Below are 25000 nucleotides of genomic sequence, written 5' to 3'. Positions count from 1 at the left end.
TATTGCATTGTTTCATTGTCTGGCATTACAACATATAAATTATAAACAAACAGATACAACACAACCAACTATCATTGGTTTTTATAATAATTCTCAATATATCGCATTGCTTTCAAATGAGCAGTATCTAAAAACTAAAAATACTGTGTAGTCAAAATACAGCTTATTATGGAGGATTTCACATTTCGGGTCCACTAAATAAAAAAAAAAATAATACTACTCAGGTTTCCCCTTTAGTGCACTACATCATTTCCAATACATTGTAAGAATTTCTTTTGAAGTATTCTACATATTACAAAATGATGTATACTCATGTGTTAAAGGGTTAGTTCACCCAAAAATGAAAATAATGTCAAAAAAAGTATTCTTGTCGCTTAATAATATTTAGAACCACTGAACTCACATGAATGGTTTCAAATATCTTTTTAGTACCTTTATGGATCTTGAGAGGTGCAGTAACATTGCTGGTAATGGAGGCCTCACTGAGCCATCACCAACAATATCTTAATTTGTGTTCTAAATATGAACGAAGGTCTTATGTGTGTAGAACGACATGAGGGTGAGTAATTAATGACATTATTTTCATTTTTGGGTGAACTAACCCTTTGACAATGGTGTGATGCTGATTAGGAAGCTTTCTTCATTTCATAATTACTGACTAGACCCCACTCTCAATCGCAGTACTGATATTCTATGCAATATTATGCTCAGCTAAAGGCATTCTCTTACAAGCAGCTCTGCGTAACAAATGCACATAATTTACAAATAGTAATATTTTAAAACAATACACTAAAAAAAACTGGATAAGACCTCCGATTCTGTCTTGATGCTAGATTAATATCAAAGTGACAGGAACTAGGCATGTTGGAGAAATAATGTCTTCATTATTACACAAAACTATCTCCAAATCCACCTGAAAAGAGAAAAAATAATATAGTTTGACTGCTGAGAGACGCACACCAGCAGTCAACAGCACCAAATATCCACCAATAGTTTGCTTCGCAATCTAAACATTCATCTCAAATGCAGATATAAGAGCATGCCTGCATTTTCTGTAGCAAAAGCATTTCCTGTTTTGAAATGGATATATTTCTCAAGTCCAAAATGTTCTGTTGATTCCCTAAGAGGACAAAGTGATGGAAAAAATATGAGATGGGAAGAAAAATTTAATTTCCCACATAAACTTAGCTTGCAATACTTCTACAAGTGAATGCAATTTTTTTTGCGAACAGAGGCAAAGCTTCTCAGGAACACAAAAACTTTTGCATTCTCCTTAGAAATGTTGGGTTTGCTCGCAAAAGGTTTGTGTTCTCTTGCAAAATTGTGTTTCCAGGAGAAACTGCATTTGCTTGCAAAAGCACTTTTTTTCCCCTCCATCACCAGATCCAGTTAAGTTTTGTGAGGGAATGCAAAGATTCTAGACGGAATGCAATGCATTCTCTCGCAAAAGTTTTGTGTTTACCTGAGAAACTGGCGATGGAGGGAAAAAAACAAAACAAAAAAAAAGCTTATTTCAATGCTTTTGCGAATGCGAGCAAATGCAAAGTTTCTCGGGAGAATAAAAAAATGTGTTTCCCAGAGAAACTTTGTGTTTGCTTGCAAAACTTGCATTCTCTTGCAAAAGTATTGCATTTCCCTGAGAAACCTCGCATTTGTTTTCACCAGTTTTTTGAACAAATGCAAAACATCTGAAAGAGAACACAAAAGGGTTGTGAGTGAATGCAAAGTTTCTTGTTAGAACGCAATGCATCCCCCCACAAACCTTTTACATTATCTTGCAAATGTATTGGTTTCCTCTAAGAAACTTTGCGTTTGTTCGCAAAAGCAATGAATTATGGTATTTTCAATTAACCATACAGAAGCATAGTTTCCATAAAAGGATCCATAAAAGGGATCAAGAGCAAAATGAATCTCTTGGAAAACTGATTAATATTGCCTTATATTTCTATAAGTGAAATATAAATCTAAAAACGACTGTGCTTAAAATAAAAACAGAATTATAGACAAAGTCTTGTTTCTTGTGATCCTGAAGTATTAAGAATTTGTTTGCAAGATTCCTGGGATTGATCAATGTAGGCAGTCTTTGGATCAAGTGATGAAAAAACTTGGCAAAAGCACCAAAATGTTTGAAAGGTTGCACAGAGATGGACATAAATCTTATTCAATACAGCCACAATGTATCCAGAACTGTAGGACAGAAGGTCCACAGCACATGATGTCATGCCAATACCGTGCCACAGATCAAACAAAGCTGTGAGCACTTGGAATGAATACATAAACTGAAGACTGAAGTTCCTAAACCTCATTGTAACCCAACTATTGACAGCAATGGCTGGTGCGACTGACTTAACATCTCCACTGCTACAGTGATGGCTTGACCTGTTGTGTAATCACAGTTTCTACAGATTAAACGGGTTACGAAAGGTTTTATGAGTTTAGCCAATTATCTTCTTCGAGTAGACGAGTGTCTTGGTATTGCTGGCAGTTCTGTAACAGATTAACACTGACAAAGACAAAGTGACCGAAGTCAATGATTTTCAATGAGAGATTTAGGGCGACATGAGCGTCAGAGACAGTTGCGACAAATTGCATTAGTTTTTCGTAACTTCATGCAAAAGCAGAGATACAATGCACCGGCTACCAATAGAGCGCTGCAGTGATGGCATATTTTTGAAGTAGTTAGCATCACCCTGGTTCCCTCCATAAAAACCCAATATAATTTTTCCATTGGCTTTTCGAGTATTGCAGAAAATAAACTGTGTCCAACAAAAATAATGAATAACTTTTATGAACTTTGAAACCTAAATAAAAAGCTAAAAGCAGAAGTAAAAAGCTAAACAAAACAAACTACACCACGGTCATGACTTAACATTCAAAATTACCATCACTAAGCTTACGACAACTTTAGACAAAGTCTTCATAAAAATAATTTGGATAATTTGGATTTAGAATAGTTTGCAAGAGCGTAATTACAAACATGAGGCTGAAAAAGCGGCCTAGTGAGTATAAGTTGTCCCTGTTCAGTGTGATGATGTATAATCTCTCCGACAACCTCTGTACTGTCATTTACTCACCTATTAGCAACTGCCTTTTTCAAGACAAGTAAAAGCTTTATAAAAATAAAAAATAAAAATCACATGGGGAAAACATGAAAGTATCTTGAGTTAACCACAGACCCTTTTTCAGGAATTTAAGCAAAAACCCAATTGAATTTCAGGACACTGGAACCGGAAGAGCTAAAATGCTAACTCGTGTCCATGTTCTGGCCTACAAAAAAAAATGTCATCCCTGCAGCACTCCATAAGATTTCCTGATGCAGAAATACTACTAGCCACCAACAGTCAACTTGTTGACCCTAAACAATTTAATCGCTGTCAGTGTGAATGCACCTTTAGAGATGAGTTATTGCAGTTTTAACAGAGTGAATTGAAACATTTCTATCAGAGGCCCCATGAATCATGGGAAGGAATTGCCTTTGCTGGTTACTGGGGCTGTACTTTGAGTCATTTTAAAAATGAATGCAAAATATCATGCAAAATACCTTAGTTATGACCAACTGGTCATTACTGTTGGATTATAATCAGCAAGTCTGTAAACTTACTGTAATTCTGTATTGCTTGCACCAGTTTTTCACAAATCCGTGATCCAGAAGAAGAGTTCTGAGTCTATACACTGAGGTCTGAGAGAATATCATAGCGGTTAACCCCTAAAGCATGGCGATGCTTTCTGGTGTACAGTTGAGGTGTGTGGAAGTGCTGCTGCCACCAGGTGATTTTAGACTGCGGGCACCACATCCCATTGCAACACCCTTTCCGATACCCCCCATGATGACCGATGACCCCGGATGGTGATGCTGACTGCGTTTCATTAAGGCTGCCATGATGGTGTCACTGTTGACAGTGCCAAACTCATAGGTGAAGGTGCCGTAGTACACCAGGACCAGCACCGTGAAGACCCATTCACAGATGGCTGCGGCGTGCTGCAATACAAAACTCTCATGGACGAAGAAGATACCACCTTGAATAGGAAGTATGATGTTAAGGAATGGGCACAGTAACCTTCAGGATTAAAAACATCATTATAAAACAAAGATCTGACTCAAGATATCGAAAATACTTCTGGGGTATTGCAACTCGTGAAATTTCCGACGTGTTGGGAATAGTAGTGGCATACAATTTAGCTTAAGGAAATAGAATCAACTTTATAACTGTGATATGACAGATTTCAAAAGTGTGTTTTACTACAAGGCTACGTCAGCTTTGTTAAATTGTAATTTAAGTTTTTTTGTATGGTTAGTGTATTAATATGAATTTAATAAATTAATGTGTCATTATGAACAATGAAGTGTGAGAAAATTAATTTGAAATACATGTTTTCACAGGACTATGTCATTGAAATTGCTGCTATTTTCAGAAATCACCTATAGGCTGAAAACTTGTTATCAGAGCCTTTCACACATTCACACTTACTATTAAATTACAGTTTACAGATCATGTGTGACCATCCCCTTACGCCTGACACTCAGATAAAAAAATTCTGATGATAGACATCAGAGTTTACAGGTATTTTGGTTAATGACAAAATTTTCATTTTTGGGTGAACTAACCCTTTAATGTGTGAAAGTGGCTATTTTCTGCCTTTACCACATGCTGTTTAAAGGTAGGGTAGGCATTTTTTACAAACATTTTTTGTTATACTGGTTGAAACTCTCTTCACATCTTGATAGCAATCAATAACAGAAGTGGCCTAAATATTAAAACATGTATATCTTATATGGCAGTCTCAGGACAATGTCCTACCTGCCTGTCAACGTATGTATTTCCATACCTCCACACACCCTGATCGAGCAGACATCAAACATCATCAGCATGTTCCATGAGGCTATGCAGAGTTGTAGACACACAGTCACCGAGCGCCACAAACAAATATCAGCCACCTTTTACAGTTCCTCCTGAACCAAAACAATGAGCTTATGCTGCGTTCATATCGTAACCGCAATTACAAGACGGAAACCTGTGACTGTTCTTTACTGTTCACATCCTCAGACTCATATTTATACGTTTTTATGTCAACACTATCAACACCGGAATGAATATGCAGCAGTTAGGTGGTACAACTAGAGCTCTGTGAGCTGTTTACATTCATTATTATTTTAATGTTATGTGCTTTGAGATATGAAGGTAATTTAATGCCCTCTCTCATCTCGGGATGCCTTGCAGACTCAGCTGTGTGTGTTTAAGTGTTTTGAAGGAGGCATGTCTTTGAGCTTTGAGATTTTGTTTACATTTCTCAACGATTACTCAATGTCTACTTCTCTAGATACACGAACCTTGCAAAGCATGGTTTTATTTTCTTTGTTCTATTGTTTTATTTAAATCAATTGATCTATTTTATTGCAGACTGTTTACTTGAAAAACACAAACTTCAAACACTGTTTACTTTTTTCTTTCTTGTACTAGTTTTATTTTATTTTTTATTTTATTATGGATTGTTTGTTGGAAAATACTTGGAAAAACTTTTAGGGTGTTTATTTTGTTCTTTGTTCTACTGTTTGTTTATTTAGTTTCAGACTGTTTACTTAAATATTTACTTGAAAAACTATTAATTAATTGAATTAACTATTCATTTGCACATTAATAGTTTACTTTTTCAATAAAGCATTTAAAAGTTTTTGCTTTAGTATTGAAACTGGTACTGCAACTCTTGAAAATTCGCTAACATTGCTACAGACTACTGAAAGATTTGTGAAAATATTGTGAAAACCCTACTAATAAACTTATTTACTGGACATTGTATCTTTTATCTTCCATTGAAAATGAAAATAAATCCACTGAAAATCCAATAAGCCACCGTGTTTTAGGCTGTTCACTTGATGTTCAAATGTACTCACCCAAATTTGATTTTCATGTTTCAGATTATGACTCATGAACTCCTGGTAAGGATACTGAGGACAAGCGATATCAGAGCTCCAGCTGAGAGAGCCACACGCACATGAGCCATCCAGTAGTCCAGCGCTGTCTCTGCTATACGATACGTCAAAACGCACTGCAGACACACAAACAACAAGCCGGCAGGGAAAGCTACACCAGCTCCCACATAATGAAGCGTCTTGGCATGATCAACCTGAGGGAGGGGGGAAAAAAATGGAAAGGGTGATATGAATGCAAGTTTATTTAGATTTGTATGTAGTTGTGAGTTGTGAGTATATTATCATCTGTTCACCTGAAAGTTGCCGACCATGACTAAACCTAGGGCATTAATGCAGCCGGACACCAAAGAACTTGTGTTGGTCCAGCAATGATGGCTATGTTCAATCACTTGAGCATAACGCAGCATGCACACCATAACCACTGCAGGGACAAATCACAAACATTATTATAATAATTTGTTGCCTTTGACAGAAGTGTATTTCTAAGACAAATAGAAGTGATATTGACAAATCACATTTGTCAATATCAAACATTTAAAGAACAGGAGCTGCATTACAGAAAAATATTTTCTTTTTACTTAAGACTTGAAAAAGTTATTTAAGTGAAAATTTAAAAAAAATTTTTAAGTGAAATTATGGTTATTAAACAGATAGGATAGGATTCTGAATTATATGTTTCTGTAATACAGGCCCAGATTAGGAAATCAACAAAATTTCGGATTTATTATTTATTTATTTATTTATTTTCAAACTATAATTCTTACCCATAAATGCCCCAACATTGCCTATCAAACTGAAGAGGCAACTCTCTGGTGGATAGCAACCACATTTACTGTCAAAAGAGCAGAAAATCAGATATTGGACAACACTTTCATGAGAAGTTGGTGCAAAACAGTACTACTAAGGAGGCATGTTGAAAATGTAGTCATTTTGTGGTATTCCAGATAAATTCAAAGTAATTTTTACCTAATGAGGGGGATGTCTTGAAGAGTGCAGCAGGTCTTTGGGAAGCCCCTCTTAGCCGTTTCCTCTGTACATGTCAAATTGTATGACCTATTATACAAGGAACCAAACATGAAAGTTTAAAGTTTTTTTAGATTTGGGATTTAACCCTGCAAATCCTGACATATTGTTTGCAAAAAGAGTTTTTTTTTTTAAACGGTTGGCTAAAAGTTTAAACAAAATCCTCAAAAAACGGTTTTGCATATGTGTGGTGTTTTTTATTTTGAGTTTCATATTTGATACATCAGGCTTTAATTGCTCATATAATATGACATAGGAGAATATGGAGCTCTTTTTAAGGAGGGAAAAAAACACCTCAAACTGAGCAAAAAAAAAAAAAAGAAAGAAAAAAAAGACATTTATATGGCCAAAAAGTAACGTATGAAATTCAGATAGCTTGTAATGTAAATCAATTAGATCTTTATAACAGTACAGCAGACTACTGACATAAAAAGCATATAAATACCAGTTTACATTCTACAGTGCATCTCCCAATAATGTCTTTGTAAGATGATAACCAAATGCCGGATGTATCATATTTTTGATACTCACATTTTAACATGATTTTTTTTTAAATGATGTATATATGATTAAATAAACATACCTTTCCTTACACCAGTAAGCGTTCATATTGAAATAGTACTAACAATATAAAATTTATTCTTACGTTTATATTTTGTCAAAATCAGTAAAGATATCAAAGAAAAATCCCCATGACCTCAAGGGGGATGTTTTTACAATTACTTGCTAAAAAAGTATGAACTATCAATCAGATGACATAAGGCATGTAGTAGATAGATGTATAGTAGATTGTGGACAACAGGTATTTCAGCAAAGTTTCAAACATGTTGATAATTTACATAGAGATACACAAGGTTTTATAGGGTTAACTTACCAGTTCTCAACAGGACAGACATGGTGGTTCATTACTGCCATGGCGTAACTGGAGAAAAAAAAAAAAAAAAAGATTATTTATAATAAGTACATGACTTTTCTGAATGTATAGTATATTACTTAAACAAATAAACAGTAGAGAGGTACATTTACTGTGATTTAATTTCATAATATATTAGTAATTAATTATATAAATGATATATTAATAATTATTTCTCCTTCACACTCACACAATCCATATCCCTGTGATGGAGAAGGCAGACAGGCTGACAGGCAGAACGATCCAGGCAGTCATTGGTCAGTCTGTGAGAGGCCTTAGACCCCAGCATGAGGGTGTGCAGGACGGGGCTTATGGAGACACGGTGTGAGACACCAGCAAGTGAAGCCATGCAGTGTGGGGGTATGTGGACCAGTGGGGGGCAACGTGATTCTCCTTCAACTACATCTGGAGGCTCGCCGATTGCCAACAACCAACAAAAGACACTAATAAAAGATGTTCGCAAAGATTACACAACACAAAGATACAATATTACTGAAATACAGTTATGTAGGGTCAGTTGAATTGAGACACTCTTCATATGCAATTACAAACAAACGACAGTAGTGACACTGCATGTTTGCATAATAGTTACTAAATAAAAATGTATGACTTATTAATCTCGAAAATATGTAATGCACATTATTTTATTAAAGGTGCAATATGTAATATTTTCTGTCCGCTAGACGTCTCTTAATCATGTTCATGGATTTGATTATTAATGTTACTGTAGTATGAAGCAGAGCAGGACCGAGTGTTGTGGGAGCTGAACGAGGCCGCTGGAGCGAAAACACATGCCTCATGAGCAGCAGAACTTTTATTATGACACAGACGCTGGCGCCGCTTCCGCTTTTCTGGTCATGAGTATGAGGTAACACAGCTCTGTTTATCATATTAGATACATTTGAGTGTGTTGAAAATGATGTTATAACATTACTCTGTGCGTTCGCTCAGTGGCTGTTGTGAAACACTTTTGCACACTGCAGTAAGCTAGGTCGAGTTTAGAATATCATATTAAATGCTGGATGGCTTGTGTTGAAAAATGGCATGCAATTTAGGCATGTGACGGTATCAAATTTTCATGTTGCGATTAATTGATTAAGCTTTTATCACGGTATACTAGTGGTGCAACGGATCATCATTGATCCGTTCGGATCAATATCTTCGGTTCGGCACACACGTGATCCGCGGATTGATTTATGAAAAAAAAAGTTGTGCGCATATTCAGTCCACACACAGCGTGGTCATGGCGAGCGGAGGAACGGAGGAGCTTGAATGCCCCGCGTCATTTAAATCCCCTGTATGGGAGCATTTTGGCTTCCCTGTCAAATATAATGATGAAGGAAAGAGGTTAGTGGATAAAACCATGACAGTGTGTAGGCACTGTGGCACAAGAAAGCCATATCACAGTGGAAACACATCAAGCATGGCCACGCATTTGAAGCGACATCACACCGGTGTTTCACTGACAGGAGTGAAAACGAAGGCTGCTCAACAACCGCTTATCACCGCGGCATTTAAGCAGCCCCTTGTTGCACAATCAGACCGGGCTAAAGCCATCACAAACGCTATCGGTGTGTTTATAGGTGCAGACATGAGGCCATATTCGGTTGTGCAAAACGAGGGCTTTAAACACATGCTGAAAGTGCTTAAGCCACGTTACAACATCCCGTCGCGCACCCACTTCAGCGAAAAGATTGTGCCAGATCTTTATGAGCAGGAGAAGAAAAAAGTTGTGGATGAACTATCCCGAGCATCCTCTGTTGCGCTCACGACAGACGGGTGGACGTCCAGGGGAACGGAGAGCTATGTGACGATAACCGCCCACTTCATCACATTTTATATATTTTTTTATATATTTTAATTTAATAATTTAAAAGTGTTAATAAACAAAAAGACAAAACTTATGTTTATTTGTCTTGTCTTTTTTTTTGCTGATCCGAAAAATGATCCGATCCGTGACTCTGATCCGAGAAACGATCCGAACCGTGAGTTTTTTGATCCGTTGCACCCCTACGGTATACGGTATTATCACGATATTAAAATAAGTTGCAAAACCATTTTTGTCATAGTTTAACAGGTTAAAGAACTCTTTTTGTAATAAAACAAAAACAACTCTGACTGAAATTTTCAAACAGATTAAAATGCAAAAGTATTAGGCTATAAAGAACAACAGATAACACTTTACTCTATTTAATGCATTAAAAGGTACAATTTGTGATATTTTTTTCTGCTAGCGGTCGCTAGAAGCCTATTCAAAACAAAGGCGTAGTTTGATGACGCCAAGTTTTAGAGCGGAAACTTGGGACATGTGGTCTCAATCTCAACGGACGGTGCAAAAGAATAGGGATTGGAGTCTGGAAGAACCATGAAGCAGAGCAGGACCGAGTGTTGCGGGACCTGAACGAGGAGCTGGAGCGATTGATCAACACACACCTCACGAGCAGCGGGACTTTTATTATGACACAGTCGCCGGCGCCGCTTCCGCTTTTCCGGTCATGAGTTTACGGGAGCTGTCCTTGACGACAGAACCAGCGGCAGATGGTAAACAGTAATTATGTTCCATAAATAAGTAACACAATCCACCATAAAACGTGCAAGAAGTAAATAAGGAACTTGAAGCAAGCTGGTGGTTTGCTGGACGCTAGACACTATTGTCCACGACACTGTTGTCATGTGGTTTTTTACATCAGTAAAGGCAGTAACAAAGGGTAACTGACATCATTGACAGGTGACTGCACTGCCCCGTGTCACAGTTTAGAATGGGAATTTTCTCATGATTTACAAGTAGTTGAAAACATTAGAGATATTGTTAGTAATCAGCTGGACAAAATATATAACACTAGCCTAGTGGTTTTTGGATATTTTACTGCAAAAATTTTACATATTGTACTTTTAACTAAGATTGAGCAATAGCTACATTTGTTACAGAAAGTGTTATTTTTTGTTAATGTTAGTTTAGAAACACAACTGATCATTGTTAGTTTTATCTCAGGTTGTATATTATCTCAGGTATCCCATTATGTTATTTTGATTTTAGTAATGTTATTAAATAGTAACTAAGAAATTAACATTAATCAATAACAATTAATACTTTATAAGTATTTTTATTGTCAGTTTAGTGATAATGAATTAACATGTTAACTAATGAAGCTGTATGTTTTCAAAGTTTTACTGAACAATAACAAATAATCAGAACATTTCTAATCATTAGGGCATGTTGTAGTCCAGATTAAAATATAAAAATGTTTAGTTTTTTTTTTAAGTATTCAGTATTTGGTGTTGTGATGAACAACACTAAGATTACAAAAAAATGAATGGCTGTTTGAAGCATTTTAAAAACTTCACTAGCGCAGTTACTTTGTTTGCACGGTTTCCGTGGTAACCGCTGCACGCTGCTGTTCCATCAGCGCCCTCTGCTGATGGACTTTCATGTTTGGTTCCTTGTATAATAGGTCATACAATTTGACATGTACAGAGGAAACGGCTAAGAGGGGCTTCCCAAAGACCTGCTGCACTCTTCAAGACATCCCCCTCATTAGGTAAAAATTACTTTGAATTTATCTGGAATACCACAAAATGACTACATTTTCAACATGCCTCCTTAGTAGTACTGTTTTGCACCAACTTCTCATGAAAGTGTTGTCCAATATCTGATTTTCTGCTCTTTTGACAGTAAATGTGGTTGCTATCCACCAGAGAGTTGCCTCTTCAGTTTGATAGGCAATGTTGGGGCATTTATGGGTAAGAATTATAGTTTGAAAATAAATAAATAAATAAATAAATCCCATTATGTTATTTTGATTTTAGTAATGTTATTAAATAGTAACTAAGAAATTAACATTAATCAATAACAATTAATACTTTATAAGTATTTTTATTGTCAGTTTAGTGATAATGAATTAACATGTTAACTAATGAAGCTGTATGTTTTCAAAGTTTTACTGAACAATAACAAATAATCAGAACATTTCTAATCATTAGGGCATGTTGTAGTCCAGATTAAAATATAAAAATGTTTAGTTTTTTTTTTTAAGTATTCAGTATTTGGTGTTGTGATGAACAACACTAAGATTACAAAAAAATGAATGGCTGTTTGAAGCATTTTAAAAACTTCACTAGCGCAGTTACTTTGTTTGCACGGTTTCCGTGGTAACCGCTGCACGCTGCTGTTCCATCAGCGCCCTCTGCTGTCAGAGAGTGAAAGCGCACTTTCATTCAGCTCGTCTCCTTCACTGGTTCCGCCATGTGCTTCTCGTGTACGTTGGGATTGTTTACATCTGAGCGTGTGTCCTTTTGATGCAGAATACAGCGGTGTTGTGCATTTTATATGACTGATGGGTAAAGTATTTTTAATTGCCTTATAAAAAATTAATAATTGGTAATAAATTATTATTTACGGTATTCTGAAGTGCCGACGATTACAATATCGTGCATATTCATTATCGCGATTTATCGCATTACCGAATATCGCCACAAGTCTAATGCAATTAATTTTAAAACGTATTGTATGATGGAGAAAATTATGTATTACTTTTAATAAAAATAAAGCTGCATCTGATTATGCTATGTTAGCTGCTTGACAAAATAGTGTTTTTCTCTGAGGCATGGTAAAGCATGGTTCTTGCAAAAAAAAAAACAAAAAAAAAAATAAATAAATAAAGAAAATTACATTTAAACAATAAGACTAATGCTGCGTTCACACCGAACGCGTTTGGGGCGTCTGAGGCGTCTGATTTACATGTTAAGTCAACGTAAACGCGCGTCTAGGTGTCCTGTGGCGCGAATCAAGCATCTAGCGCGGCGCGAATCGGCCGTTGACGCGCGAATGGCGCGGCGCGAATTGAGCATTCACGCGGCTGACGCGCGAATTGAGCGTCTGACGCCCAAACGCCCGAGTTGAAAAATCTGAACTTTGGCGTAAATTCGCGGCGCATTAACCAATCAGGGACTCTGCTTTGGTAGTAACGTGATGTAATCAGTGGTGGAGAAGAGAACAAAGATGTCGCTGTGTGTGGCCACCCTGAGCTCTATGATCAGTGTCATTATATTTTTTATCGAGACAGGAATAAAAAGGACCTTGCCTGGAAGAGAATAAGCGAAGAAATCGGACAATCTGGTTAGTTGTAAAACTTTTTGCATGATTTTAGCCGTTGATACTAGCCCACCTTCTAGCTAGCAAAAGTCGGCCGGCATAACCGTGTTAAATAGCCGTTACAGGTTTCCAACTGACGAGATTATGTGTTTATTCAGAGGATCTGTGCAGAAAGAGATGAAAGCCCCTCCCATGACGCAAATTCGCGCCAGACGCGTCTGCCACTTTAAGAAGGAAAGCACGGACCAAATAACTGACACACATCCGGTTTCTTTCTCAACACTTCACTTATGACATAACCGAGAGAATACTTGCCGAGACAGGTATTTTGACATAATTTTGTGTGTATGTTTCCTTTCAAGCGCAAGTAAACGCGAAAGCGGAATTAATTCGGTGTTCGAGCGCTGTCTGACTCTCATCATGCATGCATTTCGGGGGGCTGTGCGCACAGTTCGCGAGTCCCGAATTTTTCCTCTTCTTCCGCTTTTAAAGTCGTTTGAATGTGTTAATTGGCGAGACAAAACACGTCCAAATTACAATCTTTCACTCTATGATGGTTAAATATAGCAGTTAATTCGCGAATCACATGCGTGCCGAACCGTTGGACCTTATCCGTATGGATCACGGATTAACTGCGATCCGTTGCACACCTAATAATTAAAGAACACACATATTATGATGATTGCTATCTTACCAGAGATGGAGAAAAATCCTACTCCAATAAGTAAACGTATCCATGTGAACCGGTACTCAAAAGCGCTTCCCTCCATGTTTTCTGGTACGCATAGTTTATTTTTACCGCGCATGCGTACCTGCGTACCTCTTATGTGCACCCCTGCTTATCAACATACTGTGGGCACTACATTTGTGGAGGCGCGCGCTGTATGTCACGTCACTATATATAAAAAGCAGTCATCCATACTCTGATTTGGTGAAAAGAAACATTTTTTTTCTTAAGGGGACATTTCAGTCTTGTGTCTGACATTTAATTACACGTTTTATATTGCAAATTCTGGTAATAATAACATATAAAGAATGTGTAAATGATGGTAATGAAATTACGAGCACATGACGTTGCTGTTACGTTGCCAGTAAGTCATGGAATGACCATTATATTACGTATAGAGGACGTATCTGGAACGTCCTTGGTAATCTTGTAACGTTAGGAGAACGTACTGACGACGTTGTGATATGGTAATGTGATGGTAATATTATTACGGGCATACAACGTTGTAGTTACGTTACTAGTAAGTCATGGAATTACCAATATATTACGAATAGAGGACGTATCTGGAACGTTCTTGGTAATCTTATAACGTTAGGAGAACGTACTGACGACGTTGTGAGATGGTAATCTGAAGGTAATGAAATTACTGGCATGCGACGTCGTAGTTACGTTGTCAGTTAGTAAGTCATGACATTACCAAAAAGTACGAATACATTACGTAACTGTTACGTCGTGTGTTAGCTGGGTAGTTGGACGCTTGAACATTTTGAAGTCAGATGCTTCAGACGCGCGTAAAATTCGCTCAATTCGCGCGTCTAAACAAAGTGTGTTCAAAATGTTCAAGCGTCCAACTAGACGCGTCTGGCGCGAATTTGACGCCCCAGACACGTTCGGTGTGAACGCAGCATAAGCGTGTTGAGCTATATAACAATAATTAGTTTTTCTGTCTAGAAATATATCAAAACAGTTGTTTCCTTGCCTATTAAAACATGTAAATATTAAAGCGTCTTTAGTGTTTCCATGGTTTCTACAAAATAAAACCGGAAACCGAGGGTAACGCGGGTATGACGCAATTGACAGGCGACTCCTCACAGCTCCCGGAGCCTTGGTTAAAATTGAAATTTTATTTTACGATTTACAAATAGTTGGAAACATTTGGGATATTGCAAGTGCTCAGGTGAACAAAATATATAACACTGGCCTAGTGGTTTTTGGAAATTTTACTACAAAATTCTTACATATTGCACCTTTAAGTATTACACTGAAGGCTGCCATCGACTTGATATATTTTAGTACAAAGGACAACTCTCTTGAAGTACAATGTAAATCCCACATAACATTTGCTTTAAATGTGTATAGTGTAAAGCCAAAAATTCGCAGTAATATTAACAAATAGTTAAACTATATAATGTAAATTATGATCATTGTGGGTGAGCTCTTATTTAAGTTACACTGACTTCATATAATGAATTCAATATTATGATCCAGTCCTTCTCAATGTAAATACGGTTATTGTGCGTCTACCAAATACGTCAGGTAGTTTTGTAATCGGTTAATCTGAGAGATGAAAGATCCTCTGAAGCACAAGTCAGATCAACAACCTGACACAACCGTACTAATAATGTCCTCTTCAGCCCAGATCAGCCTCAATGTCACATTAGCAAATACAGAACGACAAAACTGACCAGATAAATGTTTACAATTATAACTGTGGTTACAGAATAACTGAACGAAATGACAGTAAATAATAATTAAAGCAACAAATTTTAAAGATAAAACTCAACATCGTGTAGCTTGCAAGCTATCCAGCAGATGCTATTGCAAGTAAACAACTTTATAAAACGGCAAAGATTTCCTTCTCTGCGTATTTAAATACCTGCACACATAGCATATGTGTTTCTACAGCATCTGAACTACCATACATTAGTGTGTCATTACTGAAATATTTTGTTTTGAAGTGTAAAAGCGTAATCCTACCGCAGGCCCCGCGGCTCCTGAACGGATGCTGCTTCTGCTGCATTTCAAGCTGCAGTCTTCATCAACAGAGGGCGCCCTCCTTTCTCCCTTTGCACTGCACAGATACGGTATTTTTGTGGGGTTAAATGTGATACATTGCGTATATTCTTGGCAGTAATTTACAAAATAGTGTCCATCTTGTTCCCTTTAATAAGTTAAAATTAGACTTTGAATAAAAAATACACACACACACACACGTTCCCCACTGGAAAAACAACAACAACTCAAACTGGTAGCTGGTTTAAGCTGGTCATTAGCTGGTCATTAGCTGGTCCATCAGCTTGGACCAGATAACGACCAGCTAATGGCCAACTTGACCAACTTGACCGGGTCTCCACCAGCTAATTACCAGTTCAACCAGGGTCTCAGCATCACCAGCTTGGCCAAGCTGATACGTCAGCTTTGTTAAATGGCATTGGCTCTCGTGTGTCTCGTGACCATGACAGATCTATACAATATTGACAATACAAGAAAATGGGAAAATATAATTTAAAATATAACAAAGATTTTATTGTAAATTAGGCTACATGTGAGCAGCTTTCAAAAAGAATGGCCACATAATATGTAATGTTTGTTAAATAAAAAATATGAAGATTTTAAAAACATAGGTAGCACTTGCTTTTGAAGCTCTGAACAGGCCTACTATCAATATAAGTTCTGATAATGTACAAAATATTTATTGTGTTAAATTAAATTAACTTAAATTAATTTTCTTAAAATGAGAATCAGCATGTGTGGACCTGTTTTAGACCGAATTATAGAAATATAATTAAAAAATATTGGTATAGACTCAGCATGAGTGTTTTCAGTGAGCTGCGTGAGCGCGCGGTCTGATACAACGTTGCGACGCCCTGCGTCTGTGTCATCAAATTCAAAAATTAACTGTTCGCGGAGCAAAAAAACTTTAAGTTAAGAAGCAAATACAGATTTTATAGGAATTTGGGGGTGTTTTATAGATTTTTATTGTCTTATACATCAATTGAGGGAAATAAATGTCTCGGTGGCACGCAATGGTTCCTTCTCTATGGTGCTTTCGCTTGACATATATATATATCAAGCGAAAGCACCATAGAGAAGGAACCATTGTATATATATAACCGGTGTTACAGATTCTGTGACCATCATATTGTTGCGTGGTTGTCACTGTTGCTGCGTGATATACGCAAACGGCGAAAAATCTGTTATTATAATCTAATTATAAAATATAAGACAAAAAAAAGGTGAAATCTGTGGGAAACTTTTGTTTAGAAATGCTGGTTATTCATTTCATAAATGCTTAATTGCGTGTCCAGATTAAATGCAAAGAGGTTGTTTGCAGAGTACCCTACTACGTGTGTTTCCATCATAGACTAAAAAAATATGGACGAAGTGTCCGTGACTTCACCAGTAGGTTTCTGAAGAACCGGCCGTTGCCATCTTGACATAAAACGGGCAAAGAGGCGAGACATGGGTGGAGCTGAGGTGACGTGAAAGCAGCAGACAAACAGCTAGTGTTGACAGCAGCACCAATCTACCTGTCACTCAAGTGGCCACGCCCTTAATTATGCAGAAATTTAAGTCTTAATATAATTTAAACAGATGAGATTAAAAAAATTCATCCCCCTCACAGTTGTCATGGAGGGCAAAATTAACTATATAGACCAAAACCACAATTTGTACCAGGCTGTAAACATGATTATTTTCTGCTGTAAAGTTGGGCATTTTAACATGGGGATCAATGAGATTCTGCTCTCTTTTGGAGCCTGTCCCTAGCGGCTAGTCGACGAATCGCAGTTTAAATCACTTCCATATTGGCTTCAAGAGAAACGGGGGGAGGTTGCCGCTTGGTTTCCATCATGTGTTGTTCATTAAACATTCGCGTGAGAACACCCTGCGCCCGTGCACGTTATAATTGAGAGCGCGCCTGGAGGAAAGTTTTTTTTCCTCCGTTTGTTTTGCAATTCAGAATAATATTTATTTATCGAATAACCAACATTAGGCTAATACAATGACAATATATTAATAATAATAACAACAATACCATTTTTATTAATTTAGTTAATTACATTAATACACAGATTAATAATGATCCTAATAATGACAATAATTTCACACAGAATGGCTGTAACAAAACTGTTTGAAAGGTCACCAAATTCTGTTATTCTGCTTCAACTTAAAGTATTTTAATTTGCTACCATGCCATATATGTTTGAACACTGAATTAACGAAGTATCGTAGCCAGAAACTACAAAACATTGCATTATCAGGATAATGCTGAGATACAAAACAGACTCAATTTTGTATATGGGCTATAATTTTACATTTATTTCTTTATTCTTGCCCATATTTATACTAATCGTATATTGATAGATTGCACAATATTTCTATGCAAAACTTTCTGTCACATCTTTCACGTCACAGTATGGCGTAAAAAGGTCTGCTAGAGGTCTGCTGTTGAATGTTATCTTCAAGTAGTGCTTAAAAATGACCTCCACCTCCACCTCTCTGGAGCTCAAGGGTGGAGCTTAGTCTGTTTAATAGGTGAAGAGCATAGAAGAGATTATGGGTAGGGGGATGCAGCTCCACTCATCATGCCCACAGTAGGTCGAGAGAGGGGGAGCTGGAGGTTATGGCTCTGCAGTGAGTAACCTCTCGTTATCTTTGCTGTGTGTCTATCTGTCATTTCACAAAATAGCTTGTCTCTTGTGAATTAAATACGTTATATCGCATCTAATCTGCATGTTTCTGGATTTCGTGGCTTGGGTATTTACGCAACAGAATTAGAAATTTGTTTTCGCTTGTAAATGCAAAAAAAAAAAACTACATAACCCATAAGGCCACATTCAAACCGGAAGTAAACTGTCAACTGACAAAAGTCACTCGAGCGGGTGTTGGGTTGTTTTGCTAAAGCACTGGCATTGCTCTCAGCCTCGGTCAACCAGAAATTAATTCTCGCATTTTCGATTGCTATCATTTTCAATGAACTCGTATCACATCCCAAAGGTTATACATCGTAGGAAGGAAGACTGAGACATCTTGTCATTTCAGTGTAGTTTCCCTAGCTAATCCCAGCATGACTTCTCGTCGGCCTGACAGCTTTGAGGGTTTGGGTTACAGGGGCAGAGAGGATCCGTCATTCAGCGGGGGGTATTCGGGCAGGTCATTCAATAATTCTTCCAGCTCTGACCTCCAGCACTGGGTCACCACACCTCCAGATATACCTGGCAGCAGAAACCTGCATTTTGGCGATCGTACACCCCAGTTTGAGGCGGCACCTGCCCAACCAGGAGCAGCGGACGAAGCGCAGTCAGCGGCTCCACCGTCCGGTAACAATGAGTACACTTTATGATCGTGCATGCAAGTGAGATTGAAAAGAGTCCACCTTTTTCCTGCTGCGTTTTAGATTATGGGTGGCACTTCTGGTTTGGGGAAGTTCCATTTAAAAGACAAATCAATCATAAGGTTCATACAGCTCCTGCTGGTCAGTTTGACTAAATGAACTGTCATGACTGTACCATCAGGAGAATAATGTAACACTTTGTACTTTAAAGATGGTCATTTCCGTCCTTTTGATAGGCAACAAATATGACCGTCCTTTTGACAGGCATAATGCATAATACAGATTACTACAGTGATTTTATTATATTATTATTATTATTAATATTTTATTATTAATGCTCAGTAACATAAGAACATTGTCAAGGAATTGCATACAAATACACATACAAAAAAAAAAAAAAAAAAAAAAAAAAAGGAAAATCAAAAGAAGACTAGACAAAGATACAAGAATGCAGCCACTATCATTATTGGTACAATAATATACAGACATTGATATATAGGGAAAGTTTTTAAATATATGTATTTTCTTTAAACATTTCTTCATAATATTTTATAAATTTTAGGGATTTTTTGTTATTTATATATCAAAGAGATTTGAGAAGTGATATTAATTTTTGAAATGGGGATAAGATGGAATATTATTTGCAAACATTTGTTTATGAATAAAGAATTTAACAATGTACTCAAGGGGTCTATTTTTGTCTTCCATATACTAAAAAATAATGTCTTTTAGATTGAAAGAATGATTAACATTGGTAGAATTGAAAATATAAGGATTACTACAGTGATATTTAACATGTCCGTAATATTACTGTGGAAATAATCGGGCTTTTGGGGTTATTCATGGTCTGTTGTAGGGGGTCGTTACACAGAATTGTACAACATAAACAGTAAATCGGCAGTTAATATGAGATAAATTATCTAGAGCTTTACTCTATATTTATTTTAATATATACAAATATCAAATTTCAAAGTCAAAATTGTATACAAAGTGTTGTTAAGCAGGTCATGAACTTTTCTAATGCAGCTGACACTTTAAAATTAATCACTCTTATAAACACTCCAAGTGTTATTACCTTGAACTCCTAGGTGTAAGCAAACACATGGCTCATCCAGAGACCTTTAAAATGTAGGCATATTTGTCAATTCAACATTTTTTTTTTTTTTCTTAAAATGTCAACTTTAATATATTTTTCAGAGCAGCTGAACAGATTTGCTGGTTTCGGGATAGGTCTTGCAAGGTAATGAAACCCAATAATCACTACTTAAAGTAATGTTCTATTGAAAGTACAGTGAGATTCAGATATGTGAAATAATGTTAGTAAACTCAAAATCATTTTGGTATGGTTTGAATTAGCCTCTTCACAGAAAATGTCCTGGCCCATCCCTGCATCGTGTTTCGGCGTCAGTGTCAGGTAGGTTGAACCCAGGGAGAACAACGCTGAGCACACATATCCTACAATCTCCATATCATGAAAGCTTTTTAGATGCTTGTATCATAACTATGTATGTGTTGCTAAAATTTACTTCTTTTTCTTATTTCTCACTTTGTTTCAGGTGAATTACCATGCCAGGTGTTACCACTTGTCCCCACTGACTGCCATCAGCGTGATGTACAACGTCACCAAAACTCAGGTAATATATCTTACCTTTGTCGTTGTGTTGTTGCTCAGAAATACCATCTTTTAGTTTGAAAGCAGGGCAATTTGGGTACCCTTGGAGTACCTCAAGGCTTGGTGCTTGGACCTATCTATTATACAGGCACAATGTTTATCCTACCATTGCTATAATGATGACACACAGCTTTACTGTCTTTTTAAGCAATGTAGAAATGTAAATGCTAGGGTTGTGACGAGATCTCATGGCACGAGATCTCGCGAGACTAATATGTGATGAGATTTCTCGTCGAGGCGAAAAGTAGTCTCGTGATGTTGCCATGACAGAGTTTTAGGATGATTAGGAAAGAATATGCCACCGCTACGTTTACATTACGCCTCCACTGTCGTTTTGCTTTGTATTTAAATAAAAAACATTTAATTCAGTTGAATAACAGTTGCTGCCGCTCCATATTTACAGAGTTACGTGCGAAAAGTGAAAGTAAACGCAAGCGCGCATTCAAATGCGATTTCAGTACCCCGCATTTTGAAAGCGGCTCCCTGATGAATGCAAATATCTCTCAATATGAAAGCTATTTTAGGCTGGGCAGTGTAGTTGTAACCTTTTAAAAAACTTTGAATATTGAGAGAGTGCGATGGTTGCACTTATTGAATGAATAACATGAAAAATGAATAACAGTTTTCTCTTAATCTTATTAAGCACAAACAGTAAGGGTTCATTTGTTAACATTAGTTAATGCACTGTGAACTATCATGAACTAACAATGAATGACTATTTTTATTAACTAACATAAACAAAGATGAATAAATACTGTAGCAAATATATTTTTCATTGTTAGTTGATGTTGGTTAATACATTAATGTTAATAAATGAGACCTTATTGTAAAGTGTTACCATTTTTATCTATACTGTTTTTATTTCTATGATTAGTTTGTGGAAAGGAGTTCAGTTAGGAGGTCAAAAGTTGTAGAAGCTCATAAATCATGTACAGTAAGGTCTGAAGAGACTGAAATCATACAGAAGAGAAGCCAGTCCGTTGAGTTAGTGGCAAAATCTTTTACAGTACTTGAGTATTGTTGTCTTTTACTGCATATGATAATTCATACTCAGAAAGTAGAACTGAAATGACATTCATTACAAGATGATTAGTTAAAACATTTCAAATACACCTGCAGAATATTTTTTCTAGTCATGATTTTCGCCATTGAGGATTTCTTAAAAATAGTGTGTAAAAATCTTGTCTTGTCTCGCCTCGTGAACTCAATCTCGATACCTGTCTCGTCACACCCCTAGTAAATGCAAATGCATCCAGTTTTATTCCACATGCACCTCCAAAACTTTGGGAAATGAGAAAACCCCTGAAAGAATCTTAACAAAAATATAATGTTTAATACCATAATTTATTGTCTTCTGTCCATATTTCTCTCTCTCTCTCTGTGTGTGTGTGTCTCTCTTATACACACACACACACACTCACAGGGTCCAAAGGCTTTATGGAAAGGAATGGGCAGCACTTTTGTGGTACAGGGGGTCACGCTGGGAACAGAGGGCATCATCAGCGAATGCACCCCATTACCAAGGTATAGAAATATACAGTATAAGCCATCACTGATAAGTGTCCATAAAGACTTCCTAAAGATTAGTCACTGCTTATTTCGTTTTGCAGTCTATGTCCTATAATAATGTTAATGGAATAATGACCTCTATATTTAGATTTGGATATTTTGATAAAGGCTCGTTTTCAGGATTTGAATTAATTTGATCAGTTCTCATGTTGTTTCCATTGCCATTATTGTGGTAAATGAAGGTTCTGTCTAATGGTGTCATGTACATTCACAGGGAGTTATCACACAAATGGAACCCTAAACAAGTTGTGGGACACTTAGTACTCAAAGGGTAAGTTAAGCTATGTGATTTCACTTGAAATCAATTTTTGGTATTGTTTGGAAAATGCTTTAAGCTGCAAGTTGTTTATCTCTTGTTTCTTTTGAGTCATAATTTTACCTCACTCTTCCATATCTGGGATCTATTTGAATAAGCTTCTGACTAAGCGAAATATGCAGGTAGTTTTTTTTATAAAACAAAGTCCCACAAAGAATACGGAAAGGGAATTCCATAGGCTTGACATTTAAATTTATCTATCTTCTCCTTATCTCTTTTTGTGCATTCTTTTGATCTTGTGAAATCATTGTGTTCTTTTCCAGTTTGACATATGTGGTTGCAATGCCGTTTTACTCAGCAAGTCTCATAGAGACTGTACAGGTAATATATTTTAACACACTATTTTTGTCTTGTATTGATTTTATCAAACATACTGAATTAGACTCTTTTTCATGCTCTTGCAAAAAAAAAAAGGAAATAAAATAATACATTTTCTGCTCAAAACAAGTGAAACTAACTGCCAGTAGAACAACACAAGATATATTTTATCACGTGTAGTTTTGCTTCTCATGTATATGTATTGTTTGAAAGAAAATTGTACAGGAAAACAAGACTTTGATTATGAAAATAATTTTTGCTCTATATAAATACTAAAAAATCACATTTCAAAAAAATCAAATATTGCAAATATGTTTTCCAACAATGAATAAAGTGCTTTCACGTTTGAAAAACATCTTATTCAGGCACTAAGATTAGGCTAGATGCTTTAATTAGCACAGTTTGATTTGATCTTGTGGTAAATGAGCAAAGTAGTTTTGGGTAACTACCTCTTCAGTGCGTCAGTTTCTGATGCTGCAGTTTTACATCTAATGATTATTGGAAAATATGAGTTGCTATGCAATAACCACATTTGTTTTGTTTTCATTTTGACTATAGCTTTTTGGAATTTGCTGTTGGAATTGTGCCATTGTGAACATTACAAACTATTTGGAGGTTGAAAGGTCGAAATCAAGTTAATTTTGGTAGTCGTCTATAAAGACTGATAGCGATTCATTTCCATTAATTGGTTAAAGTTGTCCGCTTGCATGAATCGATCAACTTTTATTTGGTGATTATTTGCGTTGTCTCTCAGAAATTTTCGTGGAAGTCTTTGCGTAGCAATTTCTATTTTTTAGGAAGCTTTGGTAAACTACCATTCAAAAGTTTGGGGCCAGCAAGAAAGAATAAGTCTCTTATGCTCACCAAGTCTGAAACACAGAAATATTGTGAAATATTATTAACTGTTTTCTATTTGAATAATATTTTAAAATGTTATTTATTCTTGTAATGCAAAGCTGAATTTTCTCCAGTCTTCAGTGTCACATGATCCTTCAGAAATCATTCTAATATGCTGATTTGCGGCTCAAGAAACATTTCTAATGGTTAACAATGGTAAAAACTGTTTTGCTGCCTAATATTGTATGGATACTGTGAACAGCATTTAGTTGAAATAGAATATCTTTTGATCAATTTAATGCATCCTTGCTGAATAAAAGTATGAATTTCTTAACAAAAAACATCTTACTGACCCCAAACGTTTTAACAATAGTGTTAACAGTTAAATATTTAATAGTTTGCTGAAAAACGGTGTGCTTTGATTATTTGTAACTAGTTTCTAACTAAACTTAGTTTAAACATTTTGAATCAACAATGGCTGTTTGTTGTCATGGTGGTTTCTCTGATTGGGGAAAAAAATTAAGTGAATGCATACATTTATTATAATCTGAAATATATCAATTTTTGCAAATACATAAATATATTTATATTTTGTGAAACATCTGATAAAAAAAAAGCGGTGTTGTTGTTGTTGTTGTTGTTGTTGTTGTTATATCACCCATCCCGACTTCAATTATTTTCACCAGAGTGAAATAATCCGAGACAACCCCGGCATCCTGGACTGTGTGAAAGAGGGTCTGGGACGTGTAATGGGTATGGGAGTGCCTCACAGCAAGCGTCTCCTTCCACTCTGGAACCTGGTGTTCCCCACAGTCCTCCACGGCATCCTCCACTATCTAATCAGTTCCAGCGTGCAGCGGTTGGTTCTTTATCTGCTGCGGCGTCGGAATAATGGCTCACCGAAGCACTTGTCCCCTGATTCGGGAGCAGACACGGTCCAGTCTATGCTGGATGCATACTTCCCTGAGCTCATGGCCAGCTTTGCTGCCAGCCTGTGTGCAGACGTGCTGTTGTTTCCTTTGGAAACGGTGTTGCACAGGCTGCATATCCAGGGAACGCGCACTATCATCGACAACACCGATCTGGGTTTTGAAGTGTTGCCCATTAACACCCAATATGAAGGAATGAGGGACTGTATTAATGCCATCCGCCGTGAGGAGGGCACCATGGGCTTCTACAAGGGCTTCGGCTCCATCGTGGTGCAGTACTCGCTTCATGCCACAGTGCTGCAGATCACCAAGATGATCTACTCGACGCTTCTGCGAAATG

General features: G+C 36.7%; 2 protein-coding genes across 4 annotated transcripts in view; one reads left to right on the top strand and one right to left on the bottom strand.

The window, feature by feature from the left end:
* tmem150ab (transmembrane protein 150Ab) overlaps positions 1-15755 on the bottom strand; it is a 34016-nt gene extending 18261 nt beyond the window's left edge. The window contains exons 1-9 of one of the 3 annotated variants that reach the window (XR_010896978.1): positions 15662-15755; positions 8056-8308; positions 7827-7874; positions 6896-6982; positions 6694-6761; positions 6223-6350; positions 5946-6123; positions 3602-4017; positions 1-913 (exon numbers count right to left, since the gene is read on the bottom strand). The exon at positions 1-913 is cut by the window's left edge and continues 2423 nt beyond it. Coding sequence is in view for 1 of the 3 variants with exons in the window: in XM_067407953.1 (XP_067264054.1) it covers positions 3707-4017; positions 5946-6123; positions 6223-6350; positions 6694-6761; positions 6896-6982; positions 7827-7874; positions 8056-8120 (885 nt within the window). In the remaining 2 variants the exon portion in view is untranslated. Of the gene's footprint in view, positions 4018-5945; positions 6124-6222; positions 6351-6693; positions 6762-6895; positions 6983-7826; positions 7875-8055; positions 8309-15661 lie in introns of all 3 variants that reach the window. The other 2 variants (XR_010896979.1, XM_067407953.1) reach the window with 2 other exon arrangements.
* A 2785-nt stretch (positions 15756-18540) lies between these two features.
* The window catches only part of slc25a46 (solute carrier family 25 member 46), a 7126-nt gene continuing 666 nt past the window's right edge, over positions 18541-25000 (top strand). The window contains exons 1-8 of the mRNA XM_067406516.1: positions 18541-19005; positions 20217-20259; positions 20376-20433; positions 20576-20653; positions 22115-22215; positions 22475-22531; positions 22840-22897; positions 24418-25000. The exon at positions 24418-25000 is cut by the window's right edge and continues 666 nt beyond it. Coding sequence (XP_067262617.1) covers positions 18753-19005; positions 20217-20259; positions 20376-20433; positions 20576-20653; positions 22115-22215; positions 22475-22531; positions 22840-22897; positions 24418-25000 — 1231 coding nt within the window. The 5' untranslated portion in view covers positions 18541-18752. The remainder of the gene's footprint in view (positions 19006-20216; positions 20260-20375; positions 20434-20575; positions 20654-22114; positions 22216-22474; positions 22532-22839; positions 22898-24417) is intronic.

Source organism: Chanodichthys erythropterus, chromosome 13 (assembly GCF_024489055.1).
Source record: "Chanodichthys erythropterus isolate Z2021 chromosome 13, ASM2448905v1, whole genome shotgun sequence".
NCBI lineage: Eukaryota > Metazoa > Chordata > Actinopteri > Cypriniformes > Xenocyprididae > Chanodichthys > Chanodichthys erythropterus.
This window is presented reverse-complemented; position numbering and strand designations above follow the sequence as displayed.